The 17,127-nt window shown below is 44.6% G+C and overlaps 1 protein-coding gene across 4 annotated transcripts in view; it reads left to right on the top strand.

Annotated features, from left to right (window-relative positions):
* Positions 1-17,127, top strand: part of carmil3 (capping protein regulator and myosin 1 linker 3) — a 76,818-nt gene that overhangs the window by 10,793 nt on the left and 48,898 nt on the right. For all 4 annotated transcript variants that reach the window (XM_035635156.2, XM_035635155.2, XM_035635154.2 and 1 more), the window contains exons 3-9: positions 4,918-4,968; positions 6,022-6,081; positions 6,168-6,289; positions 9,962-10,056; positions 10,499-10,569; positions 10,742-10,815; positions 16,659-16,734. In XM_035635156.2, the coding sequence (XP_035491049.2) occupies positions 4,918-4,968; positions 6,022-6,081; positions 6,168-6,289; positions 9,962-10,056; positions 10,499-10,569; positions 10,742-10,815; positions 16,659-16,734 (549 nt within the window). The remainder of the gene's footprint in view (positions 1-4,917; positions 4,969-6,021; positions 6,082-6,167; positions 6,290-9,961; positions 10,057-10,498; positions 10,570-10,741; positions 10,816-16,658; positions 16,735-17,127) is intronic.

The following is a 17,127-nucleotide window of genomic DNA, read 5'->3' as shown; positions in this document are numbered from 1 at the left end:
TTGCAGTGATACTCCCAACTGTGCATCGGACTGTGAAAGAGAGCCGAGTACAAAGCAGCGGAGCAGAGACGACCCATGCTTGAGGCAGAATCGTGCATTCTTCTCGTTTCTCTCCCGACGACGATTCAAAAAATTGTTTTTTTTCATGTAATATGCTTGCATAATGGAGAGCATTACCGCTGCATCATCCACACATTTTCCATTCCCCGAGATAGTCAGCGCGGAGTCATTTTCTCTGCAGAGCGTCAGGATTTACCGTTTGATGGGGCATGGCGAGACCTCTGCGCTGTAATTAGGACTGCGCTTTCTTTTGATTATCGTAACACATGTTGGACGCCTGTGGCGGAGAGTCCATGAAACGTGACGGCCGACCTTCCCAGTTCTCCCACGAGGCAGGGAGAGTGTGAATGAGTGTTTTTGAAAGGCCACTTTCTGCCTCCTGGTTTATCTTTTCATCCTGCTCATTTCCCTTTCTTCGCTTCCTTTCCTCCCTCCCTCGCTCTCCTTGTCCTGGTCCTCCTGTATCAACCCACCTCTCTCTCTCTATTTCCTCATCCACCAGGCCTCTCCCACACTAACTGCTTGTCCCCGTCTCATCCCACATTCTCTAATTTGCTCATCTTTTTCTCCTCCTCTCAGCCAATTCACCCAATCCCTTCCACCCTCCCCATGTTCCTCCATGCTCATCTCCAACTCCCGTCTATAGCACACAACCCCATGACTCCTTCCCATTACCTCTCCGTTTCTTCTCTTCATAACAGCTCCTTGCCTGCCATCTCTTTGATTTAGGACTGGTTGGATTTTATGAGAGACTAGGAACAAGATGTGCTTGCAGGGTTTTCTTTTTTTTCTGTTTTTGCATTGCTATCCTCTCATTTAGCTCCATCGTTCTCCTGACCACTCTAAAGTCCACTTATGAAGCAGGACCTGGGGCATGTGCTTTCAAACCCCATGTCACTGTCTCACACACACAGACACGCACACATGCACGTAAGCTGACAGATTGACTGATGGCAGGGTTGTATTTTGTGTGTGTGTGTGTGTGTGTGTGTGTGTGTGTGTGTGTGTGTGTGTGTGTGTGTGTGTGTGTGTGACCGGCGAGTGTAGTCCAAAGCCAGCTTAGCAAACTATTGTGCATCATTATACGTCCATGAGAGTCACAGCTGTGTGTGTGTGTGTGTGTGTGTGTGTGTGTGTGTGTGTGTGTGTGTGTGTGTGTGTGTGTGTGTGTGTGTGTGTGTGTGTGTGTGTGTGTGTGTGTGTGTGTGTGTGTGTGTGTGTGTGTGTGTGTGTGTGTGTGTGTGTGTGTGTGTGTGCGCGTGTGCGTGCGTGCGTGCGTGCGTGTTAAAATGCCCTTGTGGGCGAGCTAGAAATACCACGGGCGGGCAAATCTGGCACTGATCCTCAGCTTGTACCCTCGGAGGCAATGCTGCAACACACCAACACACACACACACACACACATAGAAGATCCAGAGACGCACTTTGATTTGCACCATCTCGTTTGAAGTGCAAGACCCAGAGCCTGACAGCTTATGATTAATATAAGCCCCCCGCCCTCTGCCCTCTCAAATGCATATGCATGCAAACACACACACACACACACACAAACACATATCCAAAAAGAGATACGTTTGTTGTCTTAGTGCACAAACTATACCGAAGACTCCCTCTGCATGACCCCCCCCCCCCACCCCCCCTGCCCTCGCTGTCTGCTTCAGGGGCCGGCTGGCTGACTGGCTTTTTCAACTTGTGCTTCTGACACTGTGCCACTGCCATCAGAGCAAGGGCACCTCTAACAACAACACCCCCCACCCACCACCCCCAATCCCATCATCTTTGCCTACAAGCCCCTCTTCCAACACTTCCACCTCTTCACTCTCTGAGATTGTCACCTACCTTGTCCTTGGCTGTCCAGGTCAGGAGGGTTGACCGTCTCGTCTCTGAGGATATTTCCTGGGTGAAAAACAATTATTTGTGTGGCTTTCAGGATCTTCGATTGATCCGTGGAAAAATGGGTTGCCGGAATTTCTAATCAGGGTAAAAAAAAATAAAAATGCATGTGGGGCTTGATTCAGCTCTGATTTATTATTATTATTATTATTATTATTATTATTTGTCCTTTTGCCTTCATGTAACAGTGAGGAGCAATTTATTGTTTCTTGAGAAAAACAATAGATATTTTCTGTTTCATTTTACTGCACAGTTTGAAAGGGGACTGTCTGGTACTTTTAAAGGGTGTCACAGCCCCGTCAGAAAAACACAATAAACGACAAACACCCACTGAGCTCTACAAAACAATATTATTGCGGTACAAAAAGTTATATCACATGACATTTTGCACATATTTAATTTTGAAAATTGAATCGTAACTGTAATACATTTTGTTTTCAATTTCTCTAAATGTGAGAATCTTGTTGAAAATGTTGATGTGGCGAGAAAAGTTCTCTGTTTCACCAGGACTTAACATTTCCACTGTGAAAGTTTGTAAAGTGAAAGCATGTGAGTAGAACGTTAGTGTTTACCCACATTAGGGCTGGGACGACTCGTCTACGTAGGGTCGGCTTGGAAAGGTTTGGGGGCGAAGGTGGCTCGCGGCTCCGGCAGCGAGCTTTACAGCGCCCTTGCCCGGACCTCACCGCTTCCCGGGGCCGTGGACTTGTTACTCGCTGCGCCTTCGTTAGATTAGACGATTAATCGAAAAAATAACGGCTAGATTAATCGTTTGAAAAATAATCGTTTCGGACAGCTCTAACCCACATATAGCTGCACATTCCAATCTTAATAATATGCCCTTGAAGTAACGGTGAACTGTGTCTTTGACTTCAGCCCAGGTTTTTGTGAGCTATGGTTGAGGTCGTGTTTTTGGCCCACAGACAGTGATTGGTTGTACACTCTTCTTCGTCTTTTTTTATATGGGGGTTGGCAACCACCGTAATAGGCGCATTATCGGCACCTTCTGAAGTTGTCGCTTGATGTTGAATTTAGTGGACAACGAACCCTAAGCACAGCCACAACCACAACCGTAACCAAATGAAATACAGCATTGAAAAGCTTTGAAAGGGTAAAATCAAAGAAAATGTGTGAGATGCTACGTCGTTGCCCGCCATCTTTGGAATTCCAGGAAAACGTGACAATACACATGTGCAAGCGGTGAACAAATGAACAAGCTCAACCTTATCGTGTTCTCGTCGCATGCAGACCTTGTTTTTGTTCATCGCATTCGGCTGCCTAAAGTCAACAATGTGCTGATGATTGGGGAGTCCATGGGAGTGGGATGCTAGTGCATTTGCTATGTAAACAACCTGGGGGCTGGTTTGGAATATGAAAACTTTGCGCTGGGTGTAAGATTGGGCCCCTGAAGTTTGAAAGGTGCTGCTGCAATGGCTCCGTCACACCTCGCATGCTGAAAAACATCCCCTCAATTTCCACTTCACCGCCTGCACATACCCTGTCCGAGTGGGCACGATATGACTGTATGGAATATTGATTGTCTCTCTAATGACGGAATACCTCGGTGCTCTATAAATGATATATCAAGTGAGAGGAGAAACTCTACACAAGAGGCCTTGTTCAGCTTCAGAGGATGAGATCGGTAGCCGTCGCAGAGCCTGCATTATAGATGGCTCTGTTTACACGGTGAGACCTTCTGTCAGGTGGCAAGGCTTCTGACAGGGAGAATATACTCGTCTTTCATTTGCTCACTCTATATGTATCTCCCATTGTTCCTTTTTCTGTAATGCCTCATTGTCCCATCACACCTCCCCCATTCTCTTTTCTGGATTTATGTACCAAAGTTTTCAAACTTTGGAGTTGTGATTGGACTAACTCTTCTGTGAAGGTCCCCTCCACAACCTAGAGGTTTTTTTTTTCTCTGTGGGGGTATCATTCTGTCTGCTCCTCTCTCGTCTCTTGTTTTCATTCCCCTCCCTCCGCTGTCTCTTCTCTGCGGGGGTCCGTTAGGGATATCTGTATAGTTAAGAAATAGGGCCTATCTGTGAGGCCAAATTCGCCCGGGAGTTGGCTGAAGTATAGTGGAGGCGAATCTGAAGACTTGATTATTGGGAGCGGAGTCTAGTGTCTCTGTCCTTCTATTGCCTCGTCCATCTCTCCCTCTTCCTCTCTCTTTGTACATTTTCGTTTGCTTTCTCCCTCTCACCGCCACTCAGCGGGGCGCCATTAGCCATTCAGCACAGAGAGGCCTTGAGGAATTGAAAGCGACAGAGCATAAAAAAGAATAGAAAAACTGAAACGGGAAAGGAGACAGGGGAGTTGGGAGTTGGGATGGGGAGGAGGGTCGTGAGGTGTTCAGGGGGGGGCAGACCAGACAGGGCGCTGTGGCAAACGGGGAGACGGAGGGAATAGGAATTAAGGAGGAATGTGTGGGGAAAATGAAGAGATTTCCATGGAGATGAAGCGAGAAACCAGAGGAATGACAGGATGCAAAGGAGGGAATTATGGACACGCCAGGAAGGGAATTTGAAAGCCAGCTGAGAAAGAGCAAAGAGAAAGTGTGGGCAAGAATTGGAGAAAGGAGCTCCCCAATTTTCACTCTTCCCAATCTTCTTTGTCCTCTTCCTGCACCTCGTCCGAGTGTCAATTTTTCCTCCCTGACGCATCAAGGCATCTGTTGCACAAGTGCTACTTTGTTCCATCAACACAACTTGGCCCGATGAATCGGTCGGTCATATGACTTGCAATCTCGCCGTAATATTTCTTTCACACACGCGCGCTGGCTGTCGCCATTAGCCTGCTAATGTCTAGAGTGCTAAGCATGAGTTACGAGCCATTCGGATGAACGGCAGAGATGATTTGCTCCCTTTATGGGGTGTTTGGGCTGTGCTATTTTTCGCTGCCATTTGCATTTTGCATTTCCTGCTCTGTGACAGAAAAAATGAATGTGTTTCTTCCCCCCCAGGTCCTGGCAACATGGAGACTGTATCTCTTCGCTGTCAAAGTACCCACCAAGGTAAATGCCCCCCCACTCTCCGTGGAATTTTCTGGCTTTCACTCGCCAGCTTTGATCTCGCTGTAATTCGCAAGAGATGTGACAAAAACAAGCATCCGACTTTTGGAGTGGGAGAGAAAAGGCGATAATGATGATGACTGTGCTGATGATGTGATGGACGTCATGATAATGGTTACAGTGAAGATGATAATTTTGCTGGTGGCACAAAACTCGACGTTTTCATCAACTAAACTTTGTCCATCAGCCTTCTTGCTGATGGACAAAGTTTAGAACTGTTAGATGAGATCAATACCGTGGCTTTTACACTTTGATTTTTACACAAATCAAACAAACAAGCTATAATGTGTTAATCAGTGAGCTTTAGAGAAACTGGTAGGCTGATTTATGGAGAGAGCCAAGGACGCGGTCATGATGAAATTGTGCACGTCAGAGTAACACCAAAGATCTGGGACAGCGTCAACATCACTACAACGACAAATTCCCTCCGGGAAAGAAAAATCTGTTACGGGATGGCTGACAGACTGTGTGAATGTTTGGGAATTATTCTCTCTTCCAGACCGGGCAGTAGTGTTATCCATGTCAGCCAGGTCAAAGAGGTCTGCAAATCTCAGTGGACGTTTAGCATTAGGCTGTTGCACGTCCTCACTTTGACCATTTCCATCATGTTGGTCCTCTTCACAATATTTGGACTTGTTATATTACAATTTTAGCTTCAGGGTTGGTCTGTACCCTGTGATGGATTTTTTTTAATTTTTTTACAATTAACCGCATTTAAGAGGATAATTTTACCGTCAGACCTTTTCTATTAAATGAGGCGAACCACATGGGTTTGCTGAAATCCTCCATGATTGTCTAAAAGCTTGTGTTTCTTGCTCCATCAGACTAATTTTGAAAAATGTCGCTGCATTGCCAGATGTCAGCAATTACCTTGATGATTACAAAGTCGTCTTGATCAATATAAACAGAAAACAAAACCTTAGTTGTAAGAAGATGTGATTAACCAATAACCACAGGGGTGTGTATCATTGTTAACCACTTTTCTGCTGTTATCAGGTCGAGGTCACCTTCAACTTCTTGGAAATCCGAGCGATGAACACCTACCCAGAACACCAGGTGAGAAGGTCTTTTTCCTTGACGTTTGGTCCTTCTCTGCAGTGTAAAGTACTATTACAGAAAAACTCATGTCTCCCGCACCGCAGGTTGTCATCGACACAGACAAGACCACCTACTCGCTGAGACTGCAGACCCAGGACCAACTGGATCACATTGTCAGCCACATCAACTTCGCACTCTCACGGGTCTTCAACAACTCCATTTACGCGTAAGCACCATCGAGCAACCCTCGCCACGAGCGCGGAAATCAAGTCTCGACTGTTTTCGTGTTGTGCGTGCCAGGGAGACAACGAGTTAGCCGGCGTTAACTGCACACGACACTGCATTGGCAAGTTGTCAGCGTCAGTTTCGGGGCAGCAGTATGTGCCTTTTTGTACTGCTGCAGTTTTCTGTGTCATGCGAGACTTTTAGCACCCAGCAATCACGAGGATTAAATCAGCCAGCTGACACCGAGTAGGTTGTTACCTGGAGGCATTGCATGGCTCCTTTTTTATTTTCTAAAGCAAGTTTGTGTAGCGAAGGCAGTGAGTAGCAGTAGCACACAGTAACTGACAAAGCTGCAGACACAGGCCTCCAGTCAAAAACCCATTCGTACACTGTTGAAGCCTGGATACAATTAAGTTCCAGTCCTGGAAATATTTTGTGCAGTGGTCCTGTGGATGTATGGGTGAGTGGGCAAGCGACGCACAGAGTGTATTCCCTCTTCCACAATATTTAAGAGCAAAAGGATTGACTCTGCTCTGGCTATTGACCCGCACAAGGCTATCTCTGCACTCTATCATCTTTTTAGAATGGCTCTTTTCCATTAGAGCCACGGCCCGTGATTGCTTCCGCTGAGAACATTTAAAGACAATAAAGGGAGGAGGGAGGAGGGGGGCAGAAGCAGGGGAAGCTGTTGTGGGAGGTTTGATTGTGCAGCCTTGTAACCGATTGGTGCAGCTGTATTCAGGTACATAATGCCGATGGTATCGAGATAACGCGCACGTACACTCGAGCTCCAGAGGCGGACGGTGATTGTGGAGATGAGGTGGGGATTAAGGTCAAGGATGTGGTTAGGTGCTGTGTGTGATTTGTTGACAAATGGGATTAAGCGCGGCGAGTGTTGAATGCGACAGTATAACGGTGTAATCCTATCAAACAGCCAAAGCAGGTACGGCGCGGTATTATGTACAAACACAGTATTTACTTTGCGATCTCAGGATGTGCTCTCTCCTCCGTACTGACTGGATGTTTTTGTTTGAGTATGGATTCCTTGTCTATAATTGCAGCAGGTAGGCGTTCCAGGCATCCAGGTTTATGAAGACTGTTGGCCTTTTGAGCAGACCGAACAATGCGGCTGTACTTAGTTTTGTAAGTGTAGGCTAACTTTAACTTCAGTCAAGTGCCTTTTGTCAGCCTTTCATGAAAAAAGTTGTCAGGGAATTAATTTTTTATTCATCATAATGTCTTGCAGGGTGAGTGCCAGCAGGGGAGGGTATACTTGTTTCATCACCTGGGAACAGTGTTATATCAGTGCACTGTCTCTTGGGCACTGAAGTGCTCCTCTTCAGCACTAGGGAGTTCAGTGTCTTGCTCAAGGGCACCACAGCAGTAAGAGCTTACGGAAGGTAAAGCATAATATTTACAATCCAAGGTTTTTACCCCTGACCTGTATTTGGGATCAGAGTCTTTCTAATCTTAACACCTCTTCTTGAACATCAAGGGTAGCACAATTCCCGCCAAAAAATATAGTTAAGGAATAATTATATATTTTCAGCCCTGCTAGCAGCATGGCTCTAGGGATGGTGATTTGTCTGTTGGTGGGTTTACCACTTTGTTCCAGACTGAAGTGTCTCAATAGCTGTTAGATGGACTGCCTTAAAAATGTGTAAAGGCCTACATGGTGCCCAGAGGAGACTTCCTAATGACCCTGATACCATTATTTTCCTCTGGTGCAGTGGTTTTCAAAGTCTGACAGCGTGGCCTCTCCCTCAAAAATCACTTTTTCAGTGTTTGTGCACATGTGTGTATCTGTGGGGCCTGCCAACCCACAAACTGTGAAAAAAGACCATCCTGTCGTTTTTTTGTGAGCTGGCTAAACCCTCCAGCCTGGCTCTGATCAACTGGTTCAGATTTCCTCTCTCAATCCGATGTCACAGTTGGACTCTTTTATGGAAACAGGGCGCGACACATTTTGAAATTGGTTGACCAATCATAAAAGACAGGGCCAGCTGGCCAATCAGAGCTGACTGGGGTTTATCCGGAGGCACATTCAGACAGAGGGTGAAAAGAGGAGTTGCAGGAATGGGCAGTATGAGAACACTGATGCCTTTTCTGAATATTAGAGCATGTAAACCTTTTCAAGTAGTAACCCGAATTAAAAGTATGAACCTGAATATGAGCATAATATGTCACCTGTATTGTGCCAAAGCAGCGATCAATTATCACCAAATTTCCAAGTTTTGTCATAAACACAAGATAAATTAAAACCAAACCTCCTATAATTATTGATGTATCTTACATTAAGCTCTTTCCCAATGAAAGCCCATTATAAGGGAAAGGCTTAACGTGACTTAAAGTGTCAGTAAGGGATTTAAAGCAATACACGTTTTGTAAAAATCAGCGAATATTTCCTCATGGTCCCCTAGCTGTCTGGGTTTTTGCCGCAGCCCTGGCTCTGTAAATCGAAAACAAAAAAAATTGTATTTTTTGTGTGTTTATGACGGAGCATATCTGAGAGAAATTTAGTGATTATTGATCGCAACTTTAGCACATTAAGGAATGTTAAACATTTTCACCTGAAACCTTAAGCGTTTTGGAATGTCCCTCTACCTCCTCTGCGGAGCAGGTTGCATGCTTTCAGGGGTTAGCACGTCTTAACCATTTATATAGTAGTAAATAGTCTTTGTTAACCCAGCTTGCGTCGCTGTACATCATGTTTCTGTTTGGCTTTTAAGGTGTAGGCTAGAATAATTGTGGTACCAAGAATGACTACATTCTGCAGCTTCAAGTACCTTAATTGCCTTCATAAGCTGTGTCACTAACACTGCAACTGCTGAACTTGCTAAGTGGGCCAAATCTGCGGGGCCAAGCTGCAATAATTTCCAGTAGTTTTCATAACACCAGCATGAGCCTGTTTCTCTCACTTCGCACAGCATCTTTGCCTCGTGCGTCATCCCAGTTTGGCTGAATCCAAATGTCCAGAGTCTAACCACACCTTCCCCGAGAGCCTGTGAGTTGCCGTCCAAATCCGCAATTCATCATCAAGTCCAAAGCGGATTTTCTGCAGACTTCCAGGGAGTCTGCACGGGGAGCAGATGTTGAATATGTTTATTGATGTGGCAAGGTTTTTAAACTGCACATATGGAATATGAATAGGCAGAATGATTTAGATTTGCAAAACTAGATGAGCAAACACTGAGTTTTATCCATCTGTGGTGTGAGGATATTCAGTTGAATATCCTCACCCCCCCCCACCCGCAGTTTGGCACCTTCACAGACCCAGACTTAGTCCATAAGTCTGGAGGATACCCACGTTTGGTTTCAGCCTTTAAAAAAAACAAACGCTGCTCATCAGCGCCACCATGAGGTTGATATTTGTGCTTTTCCCATGACATTTTGCACACAGATTGATTTTCCCCTTAGGATGAATTGTAATCACTTTGGTGTCTCACATGTTCATCTAAACCTCCATATGACCAAATACCTGGAAAACAAATTCCCATCAGCCTCAGCTATACTGTGTCTTTCATGCTAATGTCGTTCTAATTTCGATCTTTCTTGTTTTGGCAAACTGACGTTAGTATTTAGCTCAAATCGCTGCTGCTGCCAGAGCACAGCTTCGTGAAGCTGCCAGCAATGGCCATAAGCCCTCGTCTCGTTTGGACCTCTTGTCTTTCAGCCCTCCCATTTGTCGAGCCGAGGGAGACGTGACTGACGGAAGCCACAAGTTTTCACCGACGTCTGAATCATCGCTAGAGCCCCAGAAAACCTGTGGTGAGTCTGCTGCCCTCACACGTGCCGACCGTACTTTACGCCTCTTCACGCAGGACATGGGCTTTGCACTCGTCGGAGGCCGTCCACTCCCCCGGCTCACTGACTCCGACCAAGTCATTTTGGAGGCTCATCCTTAAATGGGTCAGAGGACCGGCGTTGCTGGATGCACTCCCTTTCTGCTAGTAATCCTATTAATCTACAGGAAGAGCTCTTTCATGCTGCAATACTTTCATCTCACCTCAATATTTACAGCTAATCTCTCTCGCTCGCTCTCTGGTGACCATCTTCGTCTCGCTCTCATCTCTGACTTCCTCTTTCATCCTTGACCCGCGCCGCTTCTCCGCTCCAATCCCGTCGCATGTCCTCTTGCCCTGCTGTGTTCTGTCATTGCCATCTCTGACCTGTTATGACCTTCATCATCTTCTCCTCTCCATTCTTCCAGGAGGTTTTTCTGAGACGTACGAAGCTCTTTGTGACTACAATGGAATAGGCTGCAAAGAAGAAGTGCAATGGGTGAGGGGACGACGCAGGCTATTTAAAAACGACTTCTGTCTGTTGTGTTTTTATTAGATCTGAAGCATCTCCAGTCTTTTTTTTTCTTTATGTTCCCTCCACTGCCAACATTCTGTTACTGATTGTTTCTTTTTCCTCTCCCTTCTTTCATTGCCCTGCTCCTCTGCTCCAGGATGTCGACACCATCTACCACTCTCAGGACAACAGGGAGTTCAACCTGCTGGATTTCAGCCATCTGGACAGCAGGTGACATAGTTTACCGACACCTTAACTACACCTGGGCTCATTACTGAACTCTAGCATGCGCCGATTGGAAAGATGCAATTAACCTGGACTGCAGCACGATGAAGTGCTCTGTGTGTGTGTGTGTGTGTGTGTGTGTGTGTGTGTGTGTGTGTGTGTGTGTGTGTGTGTGTGTGTGTGTGTGTGTGTGTGTGTGTGTGTGTGTGTGTGTGTGTGTGTGTGTGTGTGTGTGTGTGTGTGTGTGTGTGTGTGTGTGTGTGTGTGTGTGTGTGTACTTTGTTCTCCAGCACATTGGATTTGAAATGAAGCGGTGACAGTGCTGAATTTCAGCATTCATTGGAGGTTGTTTACATCAGCTTCAGGGGGCGTTAAGGGGATGGAATGTAATTGGACACAAACTCATTATATTAGATATTTGTCAGTTCTGTTGCCGTCGGCGTGTGGCTGTTTGTAACCTGTAGACATTGGCAGACATTAGGCGTGCGCTTTTGTCACGCTCCGCTAAATCTGCACTGTAGCCATCCTTCGTCTGACTCCTGGCCAGTTCTCGTAAGAACGCTACCACCTAAAGGCCCAGTGCAGCTGTAGGTCATTTTCAATGAGGAGTATAAACTGGATATGTATATGTTCTCTTTGTGGTTTACGTCTATTATTAAAAGGTGAAACATCGCCGCTGTAATTTAATCGTGCATTCTCCAGCACTGAGTTGTACAATATCATTGACGTTTCTTTAGCCTTTTGTTTTTTAAATCAAAGCAGTGTGTGATACTCCCTTCTCCAAATCCACACTTTGTCGGGGTGCATCGGGCACGAGTTGCTCCTCTATTGCATTTCTGACAGAGTAGCTGCTCAGGGTCATATTTGTGAGGGGTCGACCGATTATTGGCCTGGCTGATTATCGACGCACATATTCACCATTTTGATGAATATCCGTATCGGCCAAGTCGATTTGCCGTTAAGATAATTTCATTATAAAATGCGCTACTTTGGCTCCGATGCAGCCACAGTCACTAGTCTCTGGACTTTAGCAATGTCCCGTTCAAGTTTGTTTGTTTGTTCAACTTCATGATAAAGCTCCTGATAGTTTTTACACTTTTTGTGTCAAAGTCATGTTGAAAGGTTTTGTGAATTGAACATGTGCTTTAAGGCATTTCAACAAACTTTTGTTATAAGAGTTTGTATCATTCTAAATGTTGACGCCTTTTGACACTTTTTTACTGCAGACAAATATCGGCTTCAGATATCTGTTATCGGCCTCTTCAATTAGTAATAATTGAATTGGTATCGGCCCGGAAAAAGCCATAGCAGTCAACCCCTATTTTCTGCTGCCCCCATTGATGCAAATGTAATTTTCCATGGAGCTTTGTGGTTCCCACCAATAACCTGACTGTTTGTTGCCAGTAAACCAGGACTTAAATCTTGGTCATCTAACTGAGGTTGAAATTAATCGCCCTATATGTGTGTTCACGGAAATCCGTTGTGCTGAAGTTTAGACCCAAAATAATGAAAATGCTTTATTGTGCAAATACTTCCTGACTGCAATGAATGTTTCCTCTAAATTTTACACCTTGCTGTTTTGCAAATATGTTTCCCCCCCGGTACGGTGCATTTCTTCAGCTGTCAGTCATGCCGCTGTCTTATCTGGAATTAGAGTGGCCATTTGTCTAACAAGACCCTCCCTGAGAAAATGTTGAGTGCATTAGTCTTTCATTCTCTCTGTGGCTTTCTTTTCTGTCCTGTGCCTCTGCTCGGTTCTGTTAGAAGTTTGCGGAGATCATAGAGAAAGGGAGTGATATGCTTGTCAGAGGCAGAATCCAGGGCTCGGAAACAGCTGTAAGATGCCATATGTCTTCTCCTCCACCTCCCCGCTGGTATCTCTTTTAAAGTCCCCTGTTTCCTCTCCCAGACATATTGAGGAAGAGTGTACGTGTCGCTCGAGCACTGCCGATCATAAAAAGATTTGACAGCTGACATGCAAAGGGAGAATCCAGAATAGCTTACTTGCCTTTTTTATTTTGAGGAATGTTTTTTTTTTTTTTTACCTGAGCAGACCCAGAGGCCTATGGAATCTTTCTGCTGCCCTGTGCAGCAAGAAACAATCCAGACTGGAGAGGAAACATTCACACTTAAAAATGCATGTCTCATCAGAGGAGCGAAGCTCTTCGATGCTGATAATTCAAAAAGCCATTCATAGAAGCACGATCGCAGCAGCAAGTCATTAATATATTAATATCTCTCATATTGAGAGATAAAATCATTGCATCACTGTTGTTTTTTCCACCAGTATTTTTATATAGTGTGTGATAAAGTGAAAGGCTTTGCAATGGAAGCCGTCTGCCTCTACTGTATTTTGGGGGCTCTTCCTTTAATGTATTGTTCCCTGTATCCTGCGGCCCAACGCTAAAGATTCTCCCCCTGATTTTTTAAAGAGACTATCAAATTGAAACCGATTGAGGAAGCAAAAATTTGACAAATGAATTATGAGCGAAACTCAGGAAATCAATCAAGGAAGTGTGCAAATGACCAGAGAAATTACCCAAGAATGGGTCTTTTCCATGGTCGTGTTCCAGCGGCTCTTTGTGGTGCATCATTCTCTCCCTCCCTCCACATTTCCACTCGCTCCATCTCCCGTGACTGATGGCGTCTAGCGTTACCGCGAGTGACAGGACGGTGCTTTTCCGCTGACTGCCGTCCGTCAGAACACCGCCGCCGCTCATACCTCCCGACTGAAAGCGGACACCTTTTGTCTCTGGCCCCGTCTCATCCTCTTGTCGTCCACTTCCTGTGTTTTCTCCGCTTTCATTTCCCTCAGTTCTCTTGTTCTTTCTTTCCCCCTGGATCACTCTCTCACTCTCTCTGCTCGTCTGTTGGTTCTTTCTGGTCACAGCCGACTGACACTTAATGTGTGTGTGTGTGTTTTAGAATGTGTGCTTGGAGTATATTTCTGTGTGACAGAGAAATTGTTATGCCTTGCTGCCCCAAGAGGTTGTTGGGGGCATCTTTTGGTTTGACAGTCACTCCGTTCTCTGTGCATGCACACACATACAAACTCCCTAATAAACACTCGTCTGGATGCAGCGACCAACTTTCCTCCAACTTTGTCTGTTTAGTTTTTTCTTTTTTGGTTTCTGGACAGCGGCTCCACAGCTCAGTGCCACCACCATCTGCCTCCACCTGTCACTGAGTCCTGTTCCGTAAAGAGCCAGTGAGTCATTACTGTGTGCAGCACAATCATGAGCTTCAAAATCCAATCATCTTGTAACTGGTAAAAAAAAAAAATGGTTGGTCGATCCAACCCAACCGTCAAGATTGCTATGAAATTTTCTTATTAATATTTATGGTCTTCAAAGGATGATTTCCAATTAAGTTGTGTGGCCTCTGACCTTTACTCTGGTGCCAACAGGTCGTTCTAGAATCACGCCCGATATGCTGTGGCTCGGATATTTTTTATGAATTGCTATAAATATTCATTGTCCCCTCAGGGTGAAAAAAATAATGTTTTCGGCTAACCTTATGTCTATCACCACAAGAAGCAATTTATTCATTCATTAGAAATATGAAAGTCAAAACAGGAGGATCGCCACTGTATTTTGTGAGCATATTCCTTCTCCCCAGAGGATGAACCCTGTTTATTGAGGACACCTCGTGACTTGCCTCAGCTTTGCCTATGAGCCATTTCATAATCACACGGGCTCTGAGCACATTCATGCTCCCAGGGAGACTCTGATTTGAATGACCCCATGACCCTTTCCTCCAGTAGTCCAGGATGGACTCTTATCTTGGCCCTCTTCCTGGTTAAGTCTGAGAATATAAAAATCCTCACTAGTTTTATGTTGTGCATGTGTGCTGTCATAAATATTAGAGCACTTTTGGGTTTGCTTTTTTTTTCCTTGCTTTTCTTGCTTTAAAATCATAATAAGGCTCAGTTTTACTGTGCATGATGGGCCGCATGGTCTGTAATACTGTGGACATGGACAGAGCACAGGCTCTTATGATTCTGTGTGTTACCTGCTGCATAGGCAAATCTGTTCACACATTAACATCCTGCGTGGCATTCGTTTTTTGGGCTGCACAAGGGGTAAAAAATTATGAGGAATAGTAAATGAGGTTGATTCCTTGGGAAATGTGTTTCTGAGAGTCGAACAAGAGGGTTTATACCTCTCTCGGTACTTGTTGCGAAATCTTGTCTTCACTATGAGGCTGCCAAGCAATCAGTGGAAACTTCAGGCACTGAAACAGATATTCTTTATAAAAACCTTAAATTGTGGATCAAACAAATAAAAAATTGTCTTGATGAGGATTTAGATGCATATTGGCAGATATAGCTGTTGTAATCTTTGCAACCAGCTAACTGGCTGCTGATTGTGGCTACATAAAGGATGGTATCAATCTGTTCATTTGACTCTCCGCAAGAAAACAAATAAGCTTATTTCCAAAATGTCAAAACTATTGCTGTAAATCCCTACATGTATTTAATTGGAGCAAAAACGAAATAGGGGACCAGTGGGCACATTGTACTCTTAAAGGGGCAGTAAGCGATTTTAAACAAATAAACTGAGTGAATATTTCCACACGGTCCGCTAGCTAGATTTTGAAACTGTGCTTTAACATTGACTCTTAATCAAAATGCATATCTTATTGTGATTCTGATTCAACCCTAATGTTATCCCTAAACACAACTCTTACATCGAAGTAATTTAAGCATTAACCCTCACGCTGACAACCCCCAATTTTTTTTTTATCTTGACACCAAACCTGAACTGATCGGTGTGAAGACGTAAACGGCGATAGATTCAACCCACTGCGCCAACATGTCCTCGTGTCAAAGTACAAGTCGACACATGAACACCAACACACAGACTGCGTGACTGAGTGAGACATCATAGAGGTCGATTACATGTCCTGGTGTCAAAACGGGAGTCAACAGATGATGAATCTTGACGTGTGCATCATCTGCTCAAACACACACACATGCACACACAGATAGTCTGAATGGACTGGTCTGATGGCTGGCATGGTAATGAAAAAGGAACACAGCCTGTAGCCATTTTACTCCTCTGAGATACTGTAATGGCCCGGCTACTGCAGTTTCTGGCAACAGGACCCTCCCTGTCTAGATTACACACTTTCTTCCTCTCTCTTTCGTTCTCGTCGTATTTCCCCTCTGTCTCTCTTCCCTCCTCTTCTCTTTCTTTCTTTCTCTCCTCTCTCTGGGCTTATTCCCCGTCTCTGAGCCTCCCCTCTCTCTCTCTCTCTCTGTGCTGCTGCTTGTTTGTCTGATGATGTATTGCAGGTGTAGCAGCAGTGTGGCTGTAGTTGGACCTTGGAGGATTCTAAAAGTCTCTCTCTTTTCTTTCCCTCACTTTTTCTTTTGAAACTCACACACACACACACACACACACACACACACCCTCTGTGCCTGTTGATGTACCAGTGGATGTAGCGGTATTTGACATCTGTAGCTGGGATCAGACTGTGGCTTCATTGAATAATCCACTGACCCAGCCATCGATTTTTACATCTCTCTCTTTTTTTTCCTCTTTTTTTTTCTTTTTCGTATTCCTTGCTCTCTTCTCCCCAACAAAGCTGCAGTATCAGTCATCTTTTAGAAAGCAGCCCTGCCCATAGTGTTCTCCCTGTCACCATGATGAACTGCTTCTTCCAAACAGGGAGCAGAGAAAAAGTTTGGCCTAGGATAATGCAAATTTATGGATCAATGACATCAAATGGTTTTGAGCAGATGGAGTTTGCTAATTTAAAGATTTAAATTTTATCTCTAATGTGTGTTTGTGTGTGTGTGTGTGCGCTTGTGTGTGTGTGTGTGTGTGTGTGTCTCTCCATTCCAGGGACTTGGCAGTGATTGTGGCATCCATTGCATACAACACCTGGTTCACCAAGCTGTACTGCAAAGACTTGCGCATAGTAACTATCTGTTTTATCTTCCTCCCTCCTCAACCGTCTTGCCAGATGCAGACTAACAGTCAGTTTCCTTGTCTTACGTTATCAGAATACATTTTAATTTTTTCATTTGTTTGAATCAATTTGTTAAACTGACGATCCAGCAAACTTCTGTCCAGACTTGTTTGAAGAAAAATCTTGATCGTAGTTTTAAAAATAGCAAATCGATAAGCAAGGTCAAAAGAGGAGACTGAATCAATTTTCACTCCGCAAAATTTTATGTACTAATTTAAGATGTTGTGAATCTATATTAAATATTCATAATATACATTAGAGTAAGTAGCAGCCATCGGAGGTGAACTACATGGAAGCAATTGTTTGCAAAGTTAAACCGATACATATTATTTGAAAGGCACG

The sequence above is a fragment of the Scophthalmus maximus genome, chromosome 5, assembly GCF_022379125.1.
Source record: "Scophthalmus maximus strain ysfricsl-2021 chromosome 5, ASM2237912v1, whole genome shotgun sequence".
Lineage (NCBI taxonomy): Eukaryota > Metazoa > Chordata > Actinopteri > Pleuronectiformes > Scophthalmidae > Scophthalmus > Scophthalmus maximus.
This window is presented reverse-complemented; position numbering and strand designations above follow the sequence as displayed.